Source organism: Myotis yumanensis, unplaced genomic scaffold, assembly GCF_028538775.1.
Source record: "Myotis yumanensis isolate MYYU_CA2020_CCGP unplaced genomic scaffold, mMyoYum1.0.hap1 SCAF_3, whole genome shotgun sequence".
Classification (NCBI taxonomy): Eukaryota; Metazoa; Chordata; class Mammalia; order Chiroptera; family Vespertilionidae; genus Myotis; species Myotis yumanensis.
In genome coordinates, this window is record NW_027223754.1 from 81,797,643 (window position 1) to 81,816,001 (window position 18,359).

General features: G+C 47.2%; 1 protein-coding gene across 1 annotated transcript; it reads left to right on the forward strand.

Moving 5' to 3' along the window:
• Positions 1 to 2,715: 2,715 nt before the first annotated feature.
• On the forward strand, positions 2,716 to 14,755 carry RGCC (regulator of cell cycle). The gene is made up of 5 exons (XM_070409004.1): positions 2,716 to 2,971; positions 3,530 to 3,715; positions 11,210 to 11,317; positions 13,073 to 13,135; positions 14,361 to 14,755. The coding sequence occupies exons 1-5, from the start codon at positions 2,923 to 2,925 to the stop codon at positions 14,366 to 14,368; spliced, it is 414 nt and encodes a 137-aa protein (XP_070265105.1). The 5' UTR covers positions 2,716 to 2,922; the 3' UTR covers positions 14,369 to 14,755.
• Positions 14,756 to 18,359: the final 3,604 nt, after the last annotated feature.

Sequence of the window (18,359 nt, forward strand, 5' to 3'; positions counted from 1 at the left end):
AAATGTACAAGGATGTTCACAGCAGCTTTCTATTAGTCAATGACTAGAGATAACTAAAGCAATTTGGTTTTCCCACTTCTAGATGTATATCCTAAAGGCTCTTAATCATGTACACAAGGAGACAGGTGCAAGAATACTCACTGCAGCACTATTCAAGTAAGACCAGCCCACCAGCAGCAGCAACCAAACAACTTAGATGTCCACCAGCAGGAGGATGGATTAATACTGCAACACCACCCATGCATGGACATTACGTTAAGCAAAAGAAGCCAGATATATAAAAAAATGAATACACTATGATTTTGTTTAAGGAGTTTTAGAATTGGCAAACTAATAATCCTTGGGTTAACTATCATAGGGGTTACTTATGGGGGCCCACTGACTGGAAAATGGCATCCGGACTCTTCTAGGGTGAGAAAAAAATACTATATCTTCATCTGGATGGTAATTACACAGGTAAACATTTACCGAACTTACACTCAAATTTTGCATACTTTGTTGTATCTAAATTATACCTCAAAAAATATCTGAAGCAAAAATAAAATGTTAACATGTGTTCATTCTCAGTGGTGGCTACACAGAGTGCTATGACCTAATTCTCTATATTTTTCTATATATTAAAATTATAATTAGGAAAGAGAAGAGAGCAGTAGTCTTCCATAACCAGAGTAACACCCATGCTAGAGGTGACACTTTGAGTTGGGGCCCCTCAATGCTTGGGTGGGTTCCCTTACAATGGGGTGCAGATGACAACAGCCAGCCAACCTGAGAAGAGGTTACCTTCATTGTCACTGTCTCGGTAAACTGAATGGCTGCTGTAAACTGGAGCTGTTTTGTAGGCTGTTCTGAAGATCAGCTTGGCTGATTCTTCAGCTGACAGGGATGCAAGAGCTGGGCTGGGTTGTCCACCACCCTGTACCCTGCCCCCGCCCAGGAGGGAGAGCCGCATTTGGAAAGCAGTTCCGTGGTCTCAGCTGCCCAATTGGTTGCTGCTCTGCTAGCCCAGGGCATCACCAGTGGGAAAGAGGAAAAAAAAATTAAAAAGGGAGGTGAAAAAAAGGAAAAAATAAAAGAGGTGAAATGAAAGATGCATATGCCTTGCCTTGCTGCTTTAAGGACCTGGATTATCTACTTCAGTATTTGGAGCCTCTTCCTCCTGTCTGCTCAGTTCTCCACCTTACCCTGTGGAGGAAGTGCAGGTGTGGTGAAGCCCAAAGTGGCTCTGAAACCAGATAGGGCTGCCCTGCCATCAGGACCTGACTATCTGGCTACCTAACCTCTCTGTGCCTCACCTGTGAAACAGAAGCAGTAATTCCGCCTCTCAGGGTTGCTCTGGGGCTGAAAATGGTGCATGCCAGACCTGACCTTGGAGGCCCTTGATAACCAGGATAAGACCCCTTGTTTCTCCCTGAAGCCAGCTTTGTGAGTCCGAAACCCTGGCAAGGTCTCCCAGTAGAAGTTTTAGCAATGATGACAGTTGAGCGCTTGACATGTGGCTAGTTGGACTGAGAGACTCCATTTTTTCATTTTATTCTATTTTAATTGCTTTACATTTAAATAGCCAGCTGTGGTCAGTGGCTACTCCATTGGGCAGCACAAGAAGAGTCATTCACAGTCACAACTGGTGCCTTGCCAGGCGGCTGGGCAGGGTGGCCCATTAGTGTGGACTCAGAGGGGCCCAGGTACTTCCTGCACCTAAGAAGCCATTTCTTCCACCTAACAAGCTCCTCCAGAATGAAGTTGGGGACTGTAGTCAGGCTCCGGCTCAGCTGGGAGCAGTCAAGGTTGGTAAACCGTGGACTCCCCTGACTTCTGTCTCTCTTTCCTCCCACACTTTCCACCCACAACACTTTTTAAATTTTACATGTTTCTATTGAATTCAGAGAGGAAGGGAGAGGGAGAGATAGAAACATCAGTGATGAGAGAGAATCATTGATTGGCTGTCTCCCGCAGGCCCCAGTAATCAAGCCCGAAACCGGACATGTGTTCCCACCAGGAATCTAACCGTAACCTCCTGGTTCATAGGTCCCGGCCCAACCACTGAGCCACACCGGCTGGGCCCACAACTCTTTTTATTTTTATCTATTGATTTGAGAGAAAGAGAGAAAAACATCTATCTGTTGTTCCCTCTATTCATGCGTTCATTGGTTGTCTCTTGTATGTGCCCCACGGGGATGGAACTGCGGCAACCTTGGCACATTGGGACCCCGCTTGAAGTAACTGAGCTACCCGCTAGGGCTCCACCCACAACTCTTAAGTCCCTCGGAGAAGTTGGGTGGGGACGCGTGGGAGACACCCCCTGGGTCTCTCCTCTCAGCCTTTCAGCTACTTTACTCTTCACAGCAAACCCTGGAGGCTCAGCGTTTTCATTTCACAGATGAGGGAACCGAGCCTCCAGTAGGTTCCGGGCACATGGCGGCAAGCAGCGGAGCTCCAGCCGAAAGTAGAACTTTTGGGGGCTCTGGTGACGTCAAAGGCATCTTCCTGGGTCGGGTTGTCAGGGTGCGCGGGGAAAACGGCGGGTAAATATTTGGGGCTGTAACCTGGGCTCCAGCCAGTCCTAGTCACTGCGGTTCCCGGGCGGCGCGTGGCGAGGGCGGTGTCTGGGGACAAGGGCATCTTGGCGGGCGGCGGAGCCCACTCGCTGGCCCCGCCCCGCCCCGCCCCGCCTCCGCCTCCGCCGGCGGCTATAAGTCACTCCGGCTGCGGTGGCGGCGCTGTTGAAAGGGCGCGTGCGGACCGGACCGTACTGGACGCGGCAAGGAGCGACAAGTAGAGCGGGAGCAGAGCGGGGAGCAGAGCGGGAGCAGAGCGACAAGCAGAGCGGGAGCGCGCGCCGAGCCCCCGGCTGCAGTGCGAGCGTCCCGGGTCCCGGGCAGCACCTCGCAGGACCCTCCGCCCCGCGCCGGGCAGAGCCCGCCCATGAAGCCGCCCGCATCGCAGGGCAGCCCCGCGGCCGCCGCAGCCGCAGGTGAGCGGGGGTCCCCTTAGAGCCCTGGGCCTACAGGTGTGGGGGGAGGGTGGGAGCGGGAGAGAAGAGTGATGCCGTGTCCTCCCTTACACTTTACCTCCCGCCATCCTCACCGGCGGGAGCCTGCCGTGGCGGGTCAGTTTCCCCCCGCCTCCTCCCCCCCACCCCCGCCCCACGCAGGGCTGAGGACCCGAGCTCGACCCCGCGGGCGCAGCCTGACTCAGTTTTCCCTCCGCCAGCGGGTTCGCACGCGCCCCCGGGGGAGCGAGCGTGGGGACACGGAGCCGGCGCGCGTGGGAAAGAGTTCCGCTGTGTCACCAGCGGGGGCCTTGGCCGGCAGTTTCACCCGCCGCAGGCTGTTTCCTTCTCTCTAAGGTGGCGGGATAGCAGGCCGGGCTTCCAGGGGGTGCAGAATGCTAGGAAATCAGCAGCGGCGCGCCCGCGTGCGGCCACCGGGCGAGCGCAGGGAGGGTCGTTATCCCCGCGAGCGGGCGGCCCCTCCGGGCGGGACGGGGTGCCCGCGGGGCCCGGCGTCTGAGCCCGCGTCCCCGCCCCCAGCGCCAGCCCTGGACTCCGCGGCTGCCGGCGACCTGACGGACGCGCTGTGCGAGTTCGACGCGGTGCTGGCTGACTTCGCATCGCCCTTCCACGAGCGCCACTTCCACTACGAGGAGCACCTGGAGCGCATGAAGCGGCGGAGCAGCGCCAGCGTCAGCGACAGCAGCGGCTTCAGCGACTCCGAGAGTAAGTGCGCCCCAGCGCGGAAGGTGCCCCGCGCCCCGAGGCTCCCGCCTGGTCTGTGCAGGAGCGCTGGGCGCGGTCTCAGTTTGCCTATCTGTAGTCGGAGGGGTGGGGCCCAGCGAGGTGACCCTACCGCTCAGGGCAGTTCCCAATGCACCGGGAGAGCGGAGTCTCGGGGCGGTCGCCCAGCGGGGGCAAGAACCCGGGGGAGGCTCTGGAGGGCCAGTGGATCCCCCTGCGGCCGGCAGGTGCCACGGGCTGGAGGGCTTCCTGAAGCAGCTGGTCCGGCCTCAGCCAGACGGGCCTCCTGGGACCCAAGCCTTTCCACAGTTCCCTCGCCTCCGCTCCTTCCCCTTCCTCCCCTCTCAGCAATAACTTTTCAGAGGACGTGGAGCAAGTGGCACTGGAATGGGGGTGGGAGGGGACGTGGGAGGGCACAATGCTGAAACATTTGTGAAACCAGAAAAGTGTCATAAACGGCTGCTCTTGGGAATTTTTGAAATAACTTCTTGCACTTTCTTTTGGCCCCGCGCTCCCCGACTGGCTGCTCCATTACAGACAGTTTTGAAAGAATCCCTGGCACTGCTGGGTTCAAGTGTTTTAGGAAGTGACCCCTCCTTCAGGCAGGCCCCTGGGGGAGTGCTGGCTTTGACTCCCCACTCAGACTGGACAGGGAGTTGCTCCCTGGTGACGCCCAGGGTCTCTGTCCTAAACAGCCTCAAGAGACACAGCTTTCTTCAGGAACCCAGATGTCCTCTAAGGATTATGGATGTCTGCTTAGGTGTCAAACAGCACATTGGGTGACTTTTCAGTATTACATGCTTGCCGGTTTCAAATTACTTATTTTTCAAAGTGAATTTGAAGCAATTCTGGGTTATTCTTGAGATTTCACTCCCTAGATGGCTACAGGCATGAATGGCACTCTCTTTGCTGCCCTGACTCTGGAAGTGCAAGCAATGACCTTTCCTTGTAATTCTCTTCTTTTGAAATCCAAAGTTCTTCCTTGTCAGAGGGCAAAGGTTCAGTCCTAGACTTAAACATGAGCTGTCTCCTGAGAAGGGATAAAGGGCACGCACCACCCTTCAGAGTTTGAGTCAGAAACCCGAGTTCCAGCTGACTTTCTTTTGGCTGCCTTGCCCAAGGGTTAGATCTAATTGCAGCTTTGAGGTGAAAGGGAATGGAATAGTGTGCTGTTAATTTTCCGTTTTGTATTTTTGGACTTTGTGGCTAATGACCAGACCGCTTATATTTAATTTCAAAGGGAAGCCTAAAAACTTTTGAAATGTGTCTCACTATCTGTGGCCAAACTGAAATACATCTCCTTCTACTGGGGCATGGAGCAAGTTATTCATTGAGAACAAATTCTCTCCCCCACAGGAAAGAAAGCTGGGGCAGCCTGTCCAGTGCTGGTCTATTGCAAAGAACAGCTCCTTTCTAAACCACAGCCGCACTTGGCTGGAGTATGGTCTGAGCGCGCCCATTCATGGGTGATTGCAGCTCCCTCTGGGTAGGGTTTCAGAGCTGGGATCTGCTTTCAGGGGCCTCAAAGAGAAGGTACTTGAAACACATTCTGAACGGGTTTCGGGGGATGTGTGAAATAATCTGTATTGTTCTTAGCGTATGTGTGTCTATTTCGTTTTCTGCTTTTGTTGTTAACTGTTGAACTAAACCGTAGTTTGGTGTTTAGAGAAGTAACGGGGAGGGTATAAAGAAGGCTCCAGTGACATCATCCTTTTCAACTAATGTGTAGTTTGTCCTCCACATGACTGCTTAGAAGTAGTCTTGACAGAAGCGGTATGTATCTAAATAGTAATTTCTTAAGGAAACATAATATGTATATCTTAATTGCCACCAAGAATTGCGTACAGGCATTTGTTTTAATCATTTGTCTGTTTAATGCTTTCCTGTGGAAGAGAATGTTTGAGAGAGGTAGACCTGCTGAATTCAGTCCACCAAAAGGGAGACACACCAAGATAAGATAATAAGAGAAGGTCACATTTGCCAAGCCCTGACTATGATTACTATTAGTACTTATTAGCTCTTACTATTAGTGGTCTCTTTGCTGTGCTTTAAATGTGTTATCTCATATGATCGCTACCACAGTTCTAAAAGGTAGACACTGTTATTTGTATTTTTCTGATAAAACATCAGAACCACATGGGCTCTCTCTCTCTAAGGCCTTGCTCTTCAAGGTGGATTGTGGCTGGAATGGGAGCCAAATCCTCAGGAGTAGATATGAAGTCCCATTGGACCCAGATCACGTGCCTGTTTAGCAGTGGTGGTTGTGTGTGAAGGTGTATCTTTCAAGTGCTCATCTGCTGGGGCAGTGGAGCCCAGGCTGAGCACTGTCAGCCCTGGGCGATGAGTGGGCTTCAGTTTCTCTGGCTGTAAGGTTGAACTGATGCTGTTTAATTAGTGCAATTAGAAATATCCATAAGCCCATAATTAGGAAGAAATACTTGCTCTTTTTAAAAAATATATATTTTTGTTGATTTCAGAGAGGAAGAGAGGGAGAGAGAGATGGAAACATCAATGATGAGAGAGAATCATTGATCAGTTGCCTCCTGCACCCCCCACTGGGGACAGAACCCATAGTGTGGGCTTGTGCCCTGACCAGGAATTGAATCGTGACCTCCTGGTTCATAGGTTGATGCTCAACCACTGAACCACACTGGCCAGGTGCATTTCTGTTTTTTTCCCCCAAGAACCCTTCCTTTTCTCACTAGGTTACTTGCATCCAAAAGAGAAAGATAGACACTTCTTCTTCCACCCAAAGAAGCAAGTTACTTAGACAGGAAAGAATAACGGATATTTAATAAGGAAATACTCCTTCATGTTCCCACTTAGGGAGTCCTAAGACATGAAGAGGACCAAAATAACAATTGCAAGATAACTTCACCTTAGGGGTGGCATTCAAATGGGGGTGATCAAAATAGGCTTGTTCCTTTCTCCTACTTGGGTTCTGACAGATAATCTCAGGCACCTTTGTGGGAGTAGTTTAACTTCACCAGTAAACGGGCAGTGTAGTTAGGAGCTAGGGCAGTGTGGTTCAAACTTGATCATCAGACATGCTGCAGGGGATGTAAACATCTTTGGTTTAAACTTATTCTTCAAACTATATTGTTTTCTCAATATTTCTAAAACTATTTCCAAAAATAGTGAGAAAACAACGTAGTTTGAAAAATAACTTTAAGCCAAATGTGTTTAAGGTCTGAAGTTTACTGTGTATGCTAGGGCTATTATGATATTGTAGGGCCATTTTAGGGGAAAAGCAACTGGCTTCCTTAGCATGTGTAAGACCTAGAATGTTTGAATGTCTTTGCCTAGACCAGTGGTTGGCAAACTGCGGCCCCTTGAGTGTGGCTCTTCCACAAAATACCACGTGCGGGCGCGCACGTACAGTGCGATTGAAACTTCGTGGCCACACTCAAGGGGCCAAAGAGCCGCATGTGGCTCGAGAGCCGCAGTTTGCCGACCACTGGCCTAGACTATTCCAGCTTGGCCCTGGGAGAGGGGACCTTATGGACCCTGGGTGCCAGCATGATGGGAAGCATATTGGCTGATCAGACATAGGAGCCACTGAGACTAGAACCTGAACGTGTTCAAACCGTGGGAAAACGGGGAGTTAGGAGCCCTCTGGTTGCCCTAGTACTGCGTTAGGAATTCTGGGTGGGTCACAGGTCTCACTCTGAAAGCCACCTGGAGAGGTGTCTGGAGGCACGAGCAGTCCCAGAAGGAAAGCTGAGACGACAGCGGTGAAACTGAGGAAGGGGCTCTTTCTTATTCTACCCCACTTTCAGGGAGGCTGTCAGAACTTAGACTTTTGAGGGGAGATTCACGCCCCCCCCCCCCCATTCCCTGTGGCAAAAGGGAAACAGGTCCAAGGCTTTCTTTTTCTCAGTTGATTACTATAGTTTGCTTGCCTTAAACGTGTGGGATTGTTCTATATTTACAGGAGCTCTGGCCAAGGTTCACTGTCTGTGGTTTTACTTCCCGCTGGACTAGCGCATGTTGGTGCTAACCCTAAATTACCTTTCTCCCCACCCCTAAACTAAAAAAGCACATCTACCTTTTAAACAAGCCTCTGTTTTTGCAGCCGGGTTTCCCAAGCTCTGTTAGTGATTCTAAAGTTAGATGTTCGTATATTTAATATGCTTACATTTCTTCTAACGGTTTCTTATAAAACTTGGTCCCTGAATTTGAGGTTCCTGGCTTCAGCACACGAAGTTGACTTGACAAGGATGTTTTATGGGGCTTTGGGTTGCTTGTGAGATGGGCTTTAGAGCTGATTGAAGTAGATGTAAGGCTTTAAAATATCTATTCTTGACACCTGCCAAGGTTCCTCAAATCATCACTGTTACGTGTCCCTCAAGCCCCTATTAATAGCACCTGATACCCGGGTGGGCCAATAATACATTAATAATGTATATTAATAATACACATTGCTGTCATTTCATTAGACTAACTGGCCATTATTTTGCAAGGAGTAGAGTTCCAGGGGAATGACAAGAACAGGAAGCCAGGCTTTGCTTACCTTTTAATTTACCACAATGCTTAGCATGAGATGTTGTTCATTGCAGGTGCTTAATAAAAGTCTATAATATGAAATTTTATTGGACAAAGGGTACAGAGAGGTCAAGCGTTTGAGGTACTTTTGTGTTGGTGGTTTGTTCTTGGGAGGTTTGTTCTAGGGCACCTCTAAAGAGAAACTTCTCCTAAGGACTTTGCTACTGTCTGAAGAAGAGGAGGAAGCCTGGGCCCCAAATCTTGATTCTTACTATTCTCTGTGGTGACCTTTCCTGTCCTGGGTGTTCCATCCTCCATTTTGCCAGGAACTTGAGAATAAATCATGAAAACCATGGGTATCATACATGGAGCACCTTTTGCAAAAGAAACTAAGGCTCAGAGGTGAAGTGACCTGCACAGGCCACACAGCCTTCACGGCCTCTCTCCCACACATCCCGGCAGCTTCTGCCGGGCCCACCGTATCTTTGGGGCTCCTGAGGTTGTCCTTTGCATCTTTTTCATGAATAACATTTGTAGAATAAGCCCACAGGGTGGGACTAAACTGTGGGAAGTTTTGGCTAAAGGATGCTGGGTTTCATTTCCTTTTGATAGGTGAACATTTTGGAGTCTGGAGTCAAGTTTGGCGCAGATTGTGCATAGGACTTATAGAAAGAGAGAAGACATCAAGGTGTATCAATGAGCCAGAATATGAGCTAATGTGTGTGTGTGTGTGTGTGTTTTCCTCCCAAAGGATGGGTATATGGTGATGTAAAATAGCTGGAGAATTAGAGCAGAAAAGAGATGAAGTCTGAAGTCCTGGCAAGGGCCTGTGGTACAGGGTGGGGTGGAGTAAGGTGTGGTGGAGAAACTGGCTCTCCATGGCCAACTGTCTGTGGGAGATAGAGAACAGAGGTGTGGCCACTGAGATCCGGGCCAGCGAGTCTCTGGGCTTGGCACTCTGGACCAGGGATGGGGGTGAGATAATTCGCCAAAGACCTAGTGTTCCTTCTGGCTCCGGAGTCTGGGCGCGAGGCCTCCTCCCCCGGGCCCTCTGTGGTTTTCCTGCCGCTATGACTTGCCTCATCTTTCTCCCATAACTTTGTGGGCTTCTCCTGACTATGGCCTGGTGACAAATAGTAACACTGCTGTAGGTCTGCAGTGGACACAGCCACTTTGCTGTATGCTGGGAAAAGGCTTTCCCTTGAGGAAACCCAGACTGCTCTAGAGGTGGGCTTAGCTGACAAGGCAAACAGAAGGCACTTGCCAAGTTGAGTCCCACTGAGTCCAAGGGTCCTAAGAAATGTTAACGGGGTGCCCCAGAAAAGTGTCCCGTGATCAAGTGAACTTGGGAAACAGGGCTTTCTTTATCACAAGACTTCTCAGGGATGTTCAAGTGGAAATGCACAATGGGAATCTCCAAGGATGCTCAGTGCTCCCCAAGCTTAGTTGATTACACAGTTCTCTCTCTCTCTCTCTCTTTTTTAAAGGACCAGTATTCTGAGGAATATGTTTTTGGGGAAATGTGAGAGGTTCACCATTTGGATCTCAGTAGGTGTTCATTATCAAAACCCTGAAAAATGATGTGGTCCTTTCAGGTGATGTGAGCTGGACCTTTGAAGGTCGAAAACTTCGAGGGTTGGGTGTGTTTGAAAAAGTGGACAAGATGGGTGTGTGGGCCAGGAAGACAAGATGGTGCCCCCCCCACCCCCACAACCCCCTGCAGAATAGCAGGGGAGGCAAGGGAGCCAGGTGAGGTGTCTGAGAGCTTGTAGCAGCCTTTAGGGGTGAAGATAAATTCTCTTGGGACCAGAAACCTTTGCTTCTGAAAACCCTTTTTATTCTGGGCACATCTTTTGTAACTTAGTTGTGTTCATTTTGTGTTAAGGGGACCGAAGAAGGATGTGTTTGCCTCCTCCTGACCAGGAGGTAATTGGAGAATTCTTATGGAGGAGTCGGGGCTGGCCAGGCCCTCATGATTCGGCTTCCCTCTCTCACCTGAAGAGTATTTCCAGATCATCTCCGCTATAGCCGTGGCTGGCTTTGTGTTTTGTTTTAACCAGGAAGACTGTTCCTTTGTGACCTCATTGGCCACATCCTGCTTCCGCTGTCTGCTCTGCCTTTGAGCCCTTTGAGTAGGTGCAGCTCAGCCAGCAGCGCCTCTCTGTCACGGCCGCATGGCTGGGCTGGCTGTGAGTTGGTTTCCTCTCCCTTGGCAGGATTTAGAGAAATAGAATCTCAGAACTTGAGAGCAGGAAAGGACTTTAAGGATTATTTAGTCCATTTTCCCATTTTATTGATGGGTAAGCTGAGGCCCAGGGATACTGTCTTGCTCAAGGGCACCCAAGTAGCTGAACAGTTTCCTTGACTCCCAGTGCAGCCCTGCTTCTGTGACTTTGCCTTGCTGTCGGTCTGGTCTTTGGGGGTATGACAATAGAGGGAACCATGAAGTCACTCAAAGTGTCTGTAACAGACAAGCTACCGGAGGAGAAATCTTTATCGTTGACCCTCTAGCTTAACTCCAGAGTGTAAGCTCTCAGGAAAATCATGACAAAGATTCTCTCTGGAACAGACAGGGAAAATTATTAAGTCATGGGATCCAACCTTGTGTTTATATTTTAGGGGGTTCAGAGGGCAGAAAATAAATTTTTTAGAAAAGATGATTCCTTATGTCTAAGATCCCAAATCATCCTGGTGTTGGTCAGGCACCTGGGCAGTGGGCTCCTCTGTGTTGCAAGGAGGCCAGTGTAGTTGTGGTGACTCCATCACACCTGACCTTTTTCAGGGCAGCAAGGGCCTTTGGTGCGTGTGACTAGACACACACACACACACACACACACACACAGAGGCACGCTCTCCTGTTTCAAATCATTTTGGGGGCATACATATAAAATCTGGAAATCAACCCATTTTGTTTACTAGAAATTTGTATCTTTTGCTCCTTTTGGTGATAAGCTATTGATTCCTAATGAGTTATGTTTTCTTTCCTAAAAGGTGCAGATTCATTTTACAGAAACAGCTTCAGCTTCAGTGATGAAAAACTGAATTCTCCAACAGATTCCACCCCGGCTCTGCTCTCTCCTGCCGTCACTCCTCGGAAAGGTGAGTTCATTAGTTGGAGCTCGGTTTTTTTGCTTCCTTATTCCCTTCCTCTTCTCAGTCTCTTCTCTCTTCCCCCTGATCCTTAACCTATCTTTCCCAAAGGCAAAACAAACAGATGACAAATCTCTTAGTATAGTATAGTGTAAAGTGGAATTTATTATTTTTCAGGATTTTGATCAGTGTGGAAGTGAAATCAGATAACACGGTGGGGGTGGCATGGGGGTCACAAAAAAAAACCCCAAATTCACAGGGAGAAAGAAAGCTAGTAGACGCCACACAGCGCTCTGCTCTCTCTCAGGAGGTGTCCTTGAGACTGTGCGAGGACAGCGCGCTCCCTGACTGGTGGGTTCCAGAGTTTAAAACTCAGCAGTTAGACTTTGCAGAAAGTAGCAGTCTTTTTATTGCATTAACTATTTAACCAATGATTTCAGATGACCAATTTAGCAATTAAATGGGTTCATCATTATGAGACAAGAGATGATCTAACACGATTCTAAATAGCAGCTCCAGCCCGTCTCTGCTGTGGTATGAGTAGCCCTGGAAGCTTTAAGGATGCATGAGCGGCTTCTTATTTTTTGGAGCTAGTAAGTGTCGCCAGCTAGAGAGCCAAATGTTCTGTTACAGTGAACAAGGGCCCTTTTGAAAACAAAAGGAGTTTTTTTCTCCCTTAAGAAACATTATACTTGCTGAAAATAGTTGCAGAATGCAATAAAAATAGAACGTAGTTGAAGAGAAATATGAAGATCCCATCACTTTTCTCACTCTGGCATTAAGGCAAAATTCTCTCTTTCAAAGGAGCCGTTTTAAAACTCTCTCAGGATAGCAATATTAGCAGCCTCCAGGGACTTCGCCATTGTCCTGCCCTCCGTCTGTAACAGGTCTGTTGAATTCAGACAGACAGAGCAGTCTAGAAAGTGGCTTAAAACATGTCCAGATCTGCTACCTGATCCTCAAGAGGTAGGAATTAAAGAGGGGAACAGAGCCCTACTGGCAAATTGGCTATATAAACTAAAAACAAAGAGCCATTTGTAGCCGCAGGGGTTAATTAATACATATATCCAGTAATGCATTTCAGAGAAGGCATGAATGATGAATTCTACACAAAAAAGTAAGATATACAGAAAAAGTATGTATCAGGATACAGAGGAAACAAGATCAAGAGAAGGATTTGTTACCTCTTCCTAGCACCTGGATGGGATAAGAGAAGCCTCATGTCCCCTTCCCTGTACCACTTCGACAAGGACCAGTGGCTCCTCATTCATTTCATACTGGAGGGACTCTGAGGGCTTAAGGTGACAGTACAAGCAGGAAAGTGTCAGAGAAGTGCAGCAGGAATTAGGGGATCTGGGTGTCCATTCTGCACAGGGCCATGCTTACTGAATATTTTTGACAGATAACTCAAATCCTACACAATCAAAAAAGGAAAACCTTTTATCTTTCTTCCTTGCTCCTTACACCCCCCTTCCTTATTACCCCCCAAGCTTTTAAGGCCTCGAAGGGAGGTGGTTCTTCCAGATTGTTGAGGGGCGGGTAGGGGAGGGGGATAAAAGAAACATTTAGGCTACTCTTCAGAATGTGGTTCTGAGTTGACTGTAAGTAAACTCTGGAGCAGACACTGGGGTTGGTACAGGACACTCTTCACTAACATCTCTGAAGATAGAGAGATGCAAAACAGGGTCAAATAATAGTAGAAAAGGTGGGAGTCATCAGCTGTCTCTGATATGCGGAAACTAAACTCCAACTATTGTTTTTCAGCCAAACTAGGAGACACGAAAGAGCTAGAAGACTTTATTGCTGATCTTGACAGAACATTAGCAAGTGAGTACATGCCTGGTATTAAAAAATCAAACAGAAAACTAACCGACACCTCTGATAAAGTGCTGTAATGTTTACCAACTTGCCTGGGGCAGGAAGTTACACCATAAGGCTTCTTTAGGTTCCAATACAGGACCCTAGTGGCTCAGAAAGAAATTGGGAGGATCAGCTTGCCTTAAAGTAGACCGAGCAACTTTTCAAACAGCGAGACTAGGCCACCAGCAAACAATGGCATTTTGTTTGAGAAATGGAGAGTAAAAGTAGTATAGTCATTAGAGCAAGATTGGAGCTTTACCATCATGATGGTCTGCCAGGCTTTTCAGAGAAGAAATGAGCTGATTGGCTATGCAGGCATTATGCTGACAAGCCAGAGGGTTCCATCCCATAGCCAGGGAAATTCCCAGGTTTGATCCAGGTGCTTGGTGAGGTCTGACTTCCAAAGGGTTGGGTCCTGAGAGAGAGTTAGCTGGGGAGACCCTGTAACCAAAGATCCACTCTAGTTACAAAAAGACCTACATTAAGTAGGCGATACCTTATTTCCCATTTGGCCATTACACAATGATACCCCATTTAGTGCAACCAAAAATGTTGAAAATTGGAGATATCTGATCATAACTGCACACTCTGTTTCAAAAGGACAGGATTTCAGGAGCCAGAGGACAGCCAGAGCTTCTGAGATCAACGTTTCAGTAGCTCTGTTCTTTGGGGGCCTTGTTCAGTCACAGAACAAGCGTAGAGAATTATGTCCTAGCCCCTTACTTTTTCAATGAAAGAGTTGATTTTCCATAAAAAATATTTTATGCTGTGCTCTGCTAAATAGCTGGGCAAAATCTGAAAAATTGGATCCAAAGCTGGTTATTTAAAAATAACTCTGTTCTTCACACTATTTCAGACAGGCTTAAATATTAGGTGGAGGGTCCTGTGTGTTCTCTACCTGCAGAGTTATTGCCCATTTTCTTACACACTGAACCATCCTACATCAGAAGACCAAAGCCTGTTTTGACAGGGATTTTTTGTAATTACAGCTCAGTTGCATTAGACCCATGTAACAAGCCTGTCTACTTCATGGAAATTGCAGCGGGCTGACCAGTCATACCAGTTAATCAGACATACATTATGTGAGAAGCCTGCCATTAAGTTTGTTGCTTTGATGCATGTCCGAGATGGTGGTTAAGCATAGGAACTGTACACTTTTGTGAATGGATAACCTTATCTATCCTATTTACAGGTATGTGAGAAAAGGAGAAGTTCTGGGTCCTTTCATCATAAGGGAAAAGCTTCAGAAATCTCCAAGGACCTGGTAAAATCAGCTACAGAATTTGCTGCCAGAAGGAATAGAGATGAGCACACGCCTACCACCAGGCCATTCCCAGCTGGTTCTAAAACTAGCCTTTGGGCTCATCCTTGAGCAATTTCGACAGTGAAACTGACTTTGTTTACCTGCTTGCAGCATATTAGAGCAGACCACTCATGCTAATATTGTATTTCTCTTAAAAGATGGCTTTCATGTAATTTAAAGTGCTTTTATGAAAATATTTGTAATTAATTATATATAGTTGGAAACAGTGATATGCTTTCCTCAGTATAATATATTTTTGTATGCAAATAAAATTTGAACTGGAATCTGTATTTTGCAAGCTTTTTCTCCCCCACTCCTTATTTCTTTCAATATATTACCATTCAAATAAAGTGGGAATGACATGCCTCTTAACTTCTAACAAGGATCTTGGATGCTGCCAATTGTACTAGACCAGTGGTCGGCAAACCACAGCTCGCGAGCCACATGCGGCTCTTTGGCCCCTTGAGTGTGGCTCTTCCACAAAATACCACGTGCGGGCGCACACGTACAGTGCGATTGAAACTTCATGGCCCATGCGCAGAAGTCAGTTTTCGGCCTGGGCGAGTCTATTTGAAGTGGCGTTAGAAGAAGTGGGGGTATGTTCGCTGAGGTCGACCCCTCAGATTGAGGACGTTTTTAGCAAAGGCCAGCTTAGGAGTGCCCTAATTAAGTTAATAACAATGTACCTACCTATATAGTTTAAGTTTAAAAAATTTGGCTCTCAAAAGAAATTTCAATCGTTGTACTGTTGATATTTGGCTCTGTTGACTACTGAGTTTGCCGACCACTGTCCTAGACAATAGGATGGTAAACTTAAAATGTTACTTTGTTTGTTTTTTAATCCTCACCTGAGGATATTTTTCCATTGATTTTTAGAGAGAGTGGAAGAGAGAGGGAAAGACAGAAATATTGATGTGAGAGCAACACATCGATTGGTTGCCTCCTGCTGGGCCAGGGAGGAGCCTGCAGCTGAGGTATATACCCTTGACTGGAATCAAACCCAGGACCCTTCAGTCTGCAGTCCCAACGCTCTATCCACGGAGCCAAACCAGCTATGGCTTAAAATGTTACTTTGAAACTCATTTCTGAATTCTAGAGGGAAATGTATGATTAATGGGAAATTTTAATTTAAGAATTGTGGCTTTGATGGAAGTTGAGTTTCTCTTCTCTGTTCTCCTGTCTTCATATCTTAGCATCTTTTTTAGGTATCATGGGCTCTCTCCTTCGGTTTAAGGGAAATAGCAGTTTCACTCACAATCCAGGACTTAAATATGAGGGAAACTTGGGGCAGCCAGAAGACTTGATGGTGCTCTTACCAATCTCTGTGCTAAGGGAGATTTGATGTACTGATCTCGATGCCCATGTTCAGCTGGCTTTGGTGGAGCCAGAGGGTCCAGATGCAAGGTCTTCCACCGGGCGGGCTTTGCATGTAGAAGCCAATGCTCACCTCCCCTCCCACCTGCCTTTTTTGGAGGCTGGGAGAGGTGTAAAAACAGGAAAGTTCATAATTTTCTTATTATGATTTTCTATTTAAAAACCTCTAAAATGGCCCTAGCTGGTTTGGCTCAGTGGATAGAGCATTGGTCTGTGAACTGAAGGGTTTGATTCTGGTCAAGGGCACATGCCCGGGTGGCAGGCTCAATCCCTGGTGAGGGGCGTGCAGGAGGCAGCTGATCAATGATTCTCTCTCGTCTTTAATATCTCCTCTCCTCTCCTCTCCTCTCCTCTCCTCTCCTCTCCTCTCCTCTCCTCTCCTCTCCTCTCCTCTCCTCCCCTCCCCTCCCCTCCCCTCCCCTCCCCTCCCCTCCCCTCCTCTCCTCTCCTCTCCCATCCTCTCCGAAATCAATAATCAAAATCTCTGAAATCAACCCTGGTATACTTGTTTTTAGTTCTATTAGTTATTTTATGGGTTTACATAAAAATATCATTTACAAATAGAAATAGTTTTACTTCTTACTTTCCAATCTGAATGCCTTTTTAATTCTTTCTGTTGCCTCATTGCCCTAGCTAGAACATCCAGTACAATGTTGAAAACAAGTGGTGAGAGGGCATACCCTCATCTTGTTGCTGATCTTAGAGGGAAGCTTTTATCTTTTATCTTTAAGTGTGATGTTTGCTGTGGGCATATTTTCTTTTTCAATCAAATGAGCTCTTGACTTGTTTTCTAAACACAACTTTTCCATGACCTGGAACTGTTTCTTGCTCATGCTTGGGAGCCTTTATCTTCTTTGGATAAATCTTTTTTTCTTTTTTTAAATCAGGACACCAGTGGCTGGTGTCAGTATAACTGACAGTATAATTTTTATAACCTCTTCTGGGATTGAGGTTCTATCTTTATGGTCTCCTGGAGCATGAACTCCCATAGCTAGAAGTGCAGGGTATGTGGCCTATTGTGGGGAGAAGGCCAGTGGTTTGAGGAAAAGAAATGGATTCTTTTAGAGAAGTGTTGGGGGGAGAGTAGTTTATGTACTATAACTTCTCTTGGGTGAATAACTGGGGACAAGCACAGCTTGTGGGCTGAGTTACAGCTTGGGTTCTGAGAATGTTGAAAAAAGTGTTTTAAATGTTTTACAAGATGTATTTCAAGTAGCACCTTTCTAAACTGTTTTGAGAAATAGGTATTAAGGTCATATATACTTGAAAAGTGCTGCCTGGTATGTACCCCACTTAGAGATTTATTCACATTAGTGCATAAATACTTAGGGTCAGTTTAAGTTTGTGAATCAGAGAACCAAAAATAGAGTGTCTTGAACAAAATGGAAGATTTTTTCCCCTCACTAACAGCCCAGAGGTGAGCAGTACTGGGTCCAAAGTGGCTGCTCCTGCCCTTGTCATCACATGTACATTCTAGCCATTAGAAAGGAGAAAAGGTGAGTAAACACAGGCTTATTTCTTTCAATGACATGACTAGAAGAGACACAATCACTTGTGCTCATCTTCCCATGTTTAGATCTTTGTCCGGTGGTCATTCCTAGCTGCAAGGGATGCTGTGAAAAACGTCTCTAGCTGGGCAGATAAGATATGTGCTCAGCTAACATTTGAGAGTGCAATTATTAAAGAAAGACAAAGAGAATGGGTATTGGAGGACAACTAGTCACCTCTGCCACTGAACCCTGCGGTGTTCCTCCTCCTCCGGACCTGAGAGCCAGCAGCATGCCCTTGCAAACTGCTTGATTGTTACCTGGAGTGTGTTAGTGAATGAGCTTTTCTGGAACAGAACAGACCAGACATTGAGCATGCAGAGCTGTTTGGATGCGAATAGTAGGATTTTGAGTTTGGAAATTTTCTGTTTTAACTTCTGGGAGGAATAGCTAAATCAATACAAAACAAAATGTTTGACACACACCCAAAGTAAGAGGATCCCATGCCAGCCTACATGTTTACACACCAGCCAGCCCCTGGGATGGGACAGAGGGACCAATGCATGCCTCTTCTTGGCGGCATTGTGACAGAGAGGGCTACATTTCACATCTGTCCAGGTGTGAGAAGGCTGTCCCAGGGGAGGGGCAGTTAGAAGTGGTGTATAGCTTACTGGCAATCTGGGTGGGGAACTTGAGGAATTAGACTGGAAAAAGGGGGAGAAAGTAAAGTATGGGCTTTCAAACTAGACCAGTTCTGCCACTCTACCTGGGTGCTACCTCGAGTTCACCCTCCTCACAGAGGCTCTGTTTCCTCATTTGTAAAATGGAGATGTGAGTCCTTGTCTCCCAGGGTCACTGTGAAGATCAAATATAGAAAACCTGGTGTCTACAACTCCTCATCCTCCTTTTCGTATTACAAGGACACTGGGCTCCTCTACCCAAGGCACAACCAAGCTTCACCTATAGTGGTCTCAGAGGCAGTTCCAACCCCATTGTTCCTCCTCCGATAAAAGAAAGCCAGAAGCTG

What these genes read in the sequence shown, in the direction of transcription:
- RGCC (XM_070409004.1), top strand. Translation starts at nt 2,923, where the DNA reads ATGAAGCCGCCCGCATCGCAGGGCAGCCCCGCGGCCGCCGCAGCCGCA. An exon ending in CGCGGCCGCCGCAGCCGCAG is followed by an intron (nt 2,972 to 3,529) that starts GTGAGCGGGGGT and finishes CCCCGCCCCCAG; the next exon opens with CGCCAGCCCTGGACTCCGCG. An exon ending in TGCCGTCACTCCTCGGAAAG is followed by an intron (nt 11,318 to 13,072) that starts GTGAGTTCATTA and finishes ATTGTTTTTCAG; the next exon opens with CCAAACTAGGAGACACGAAA.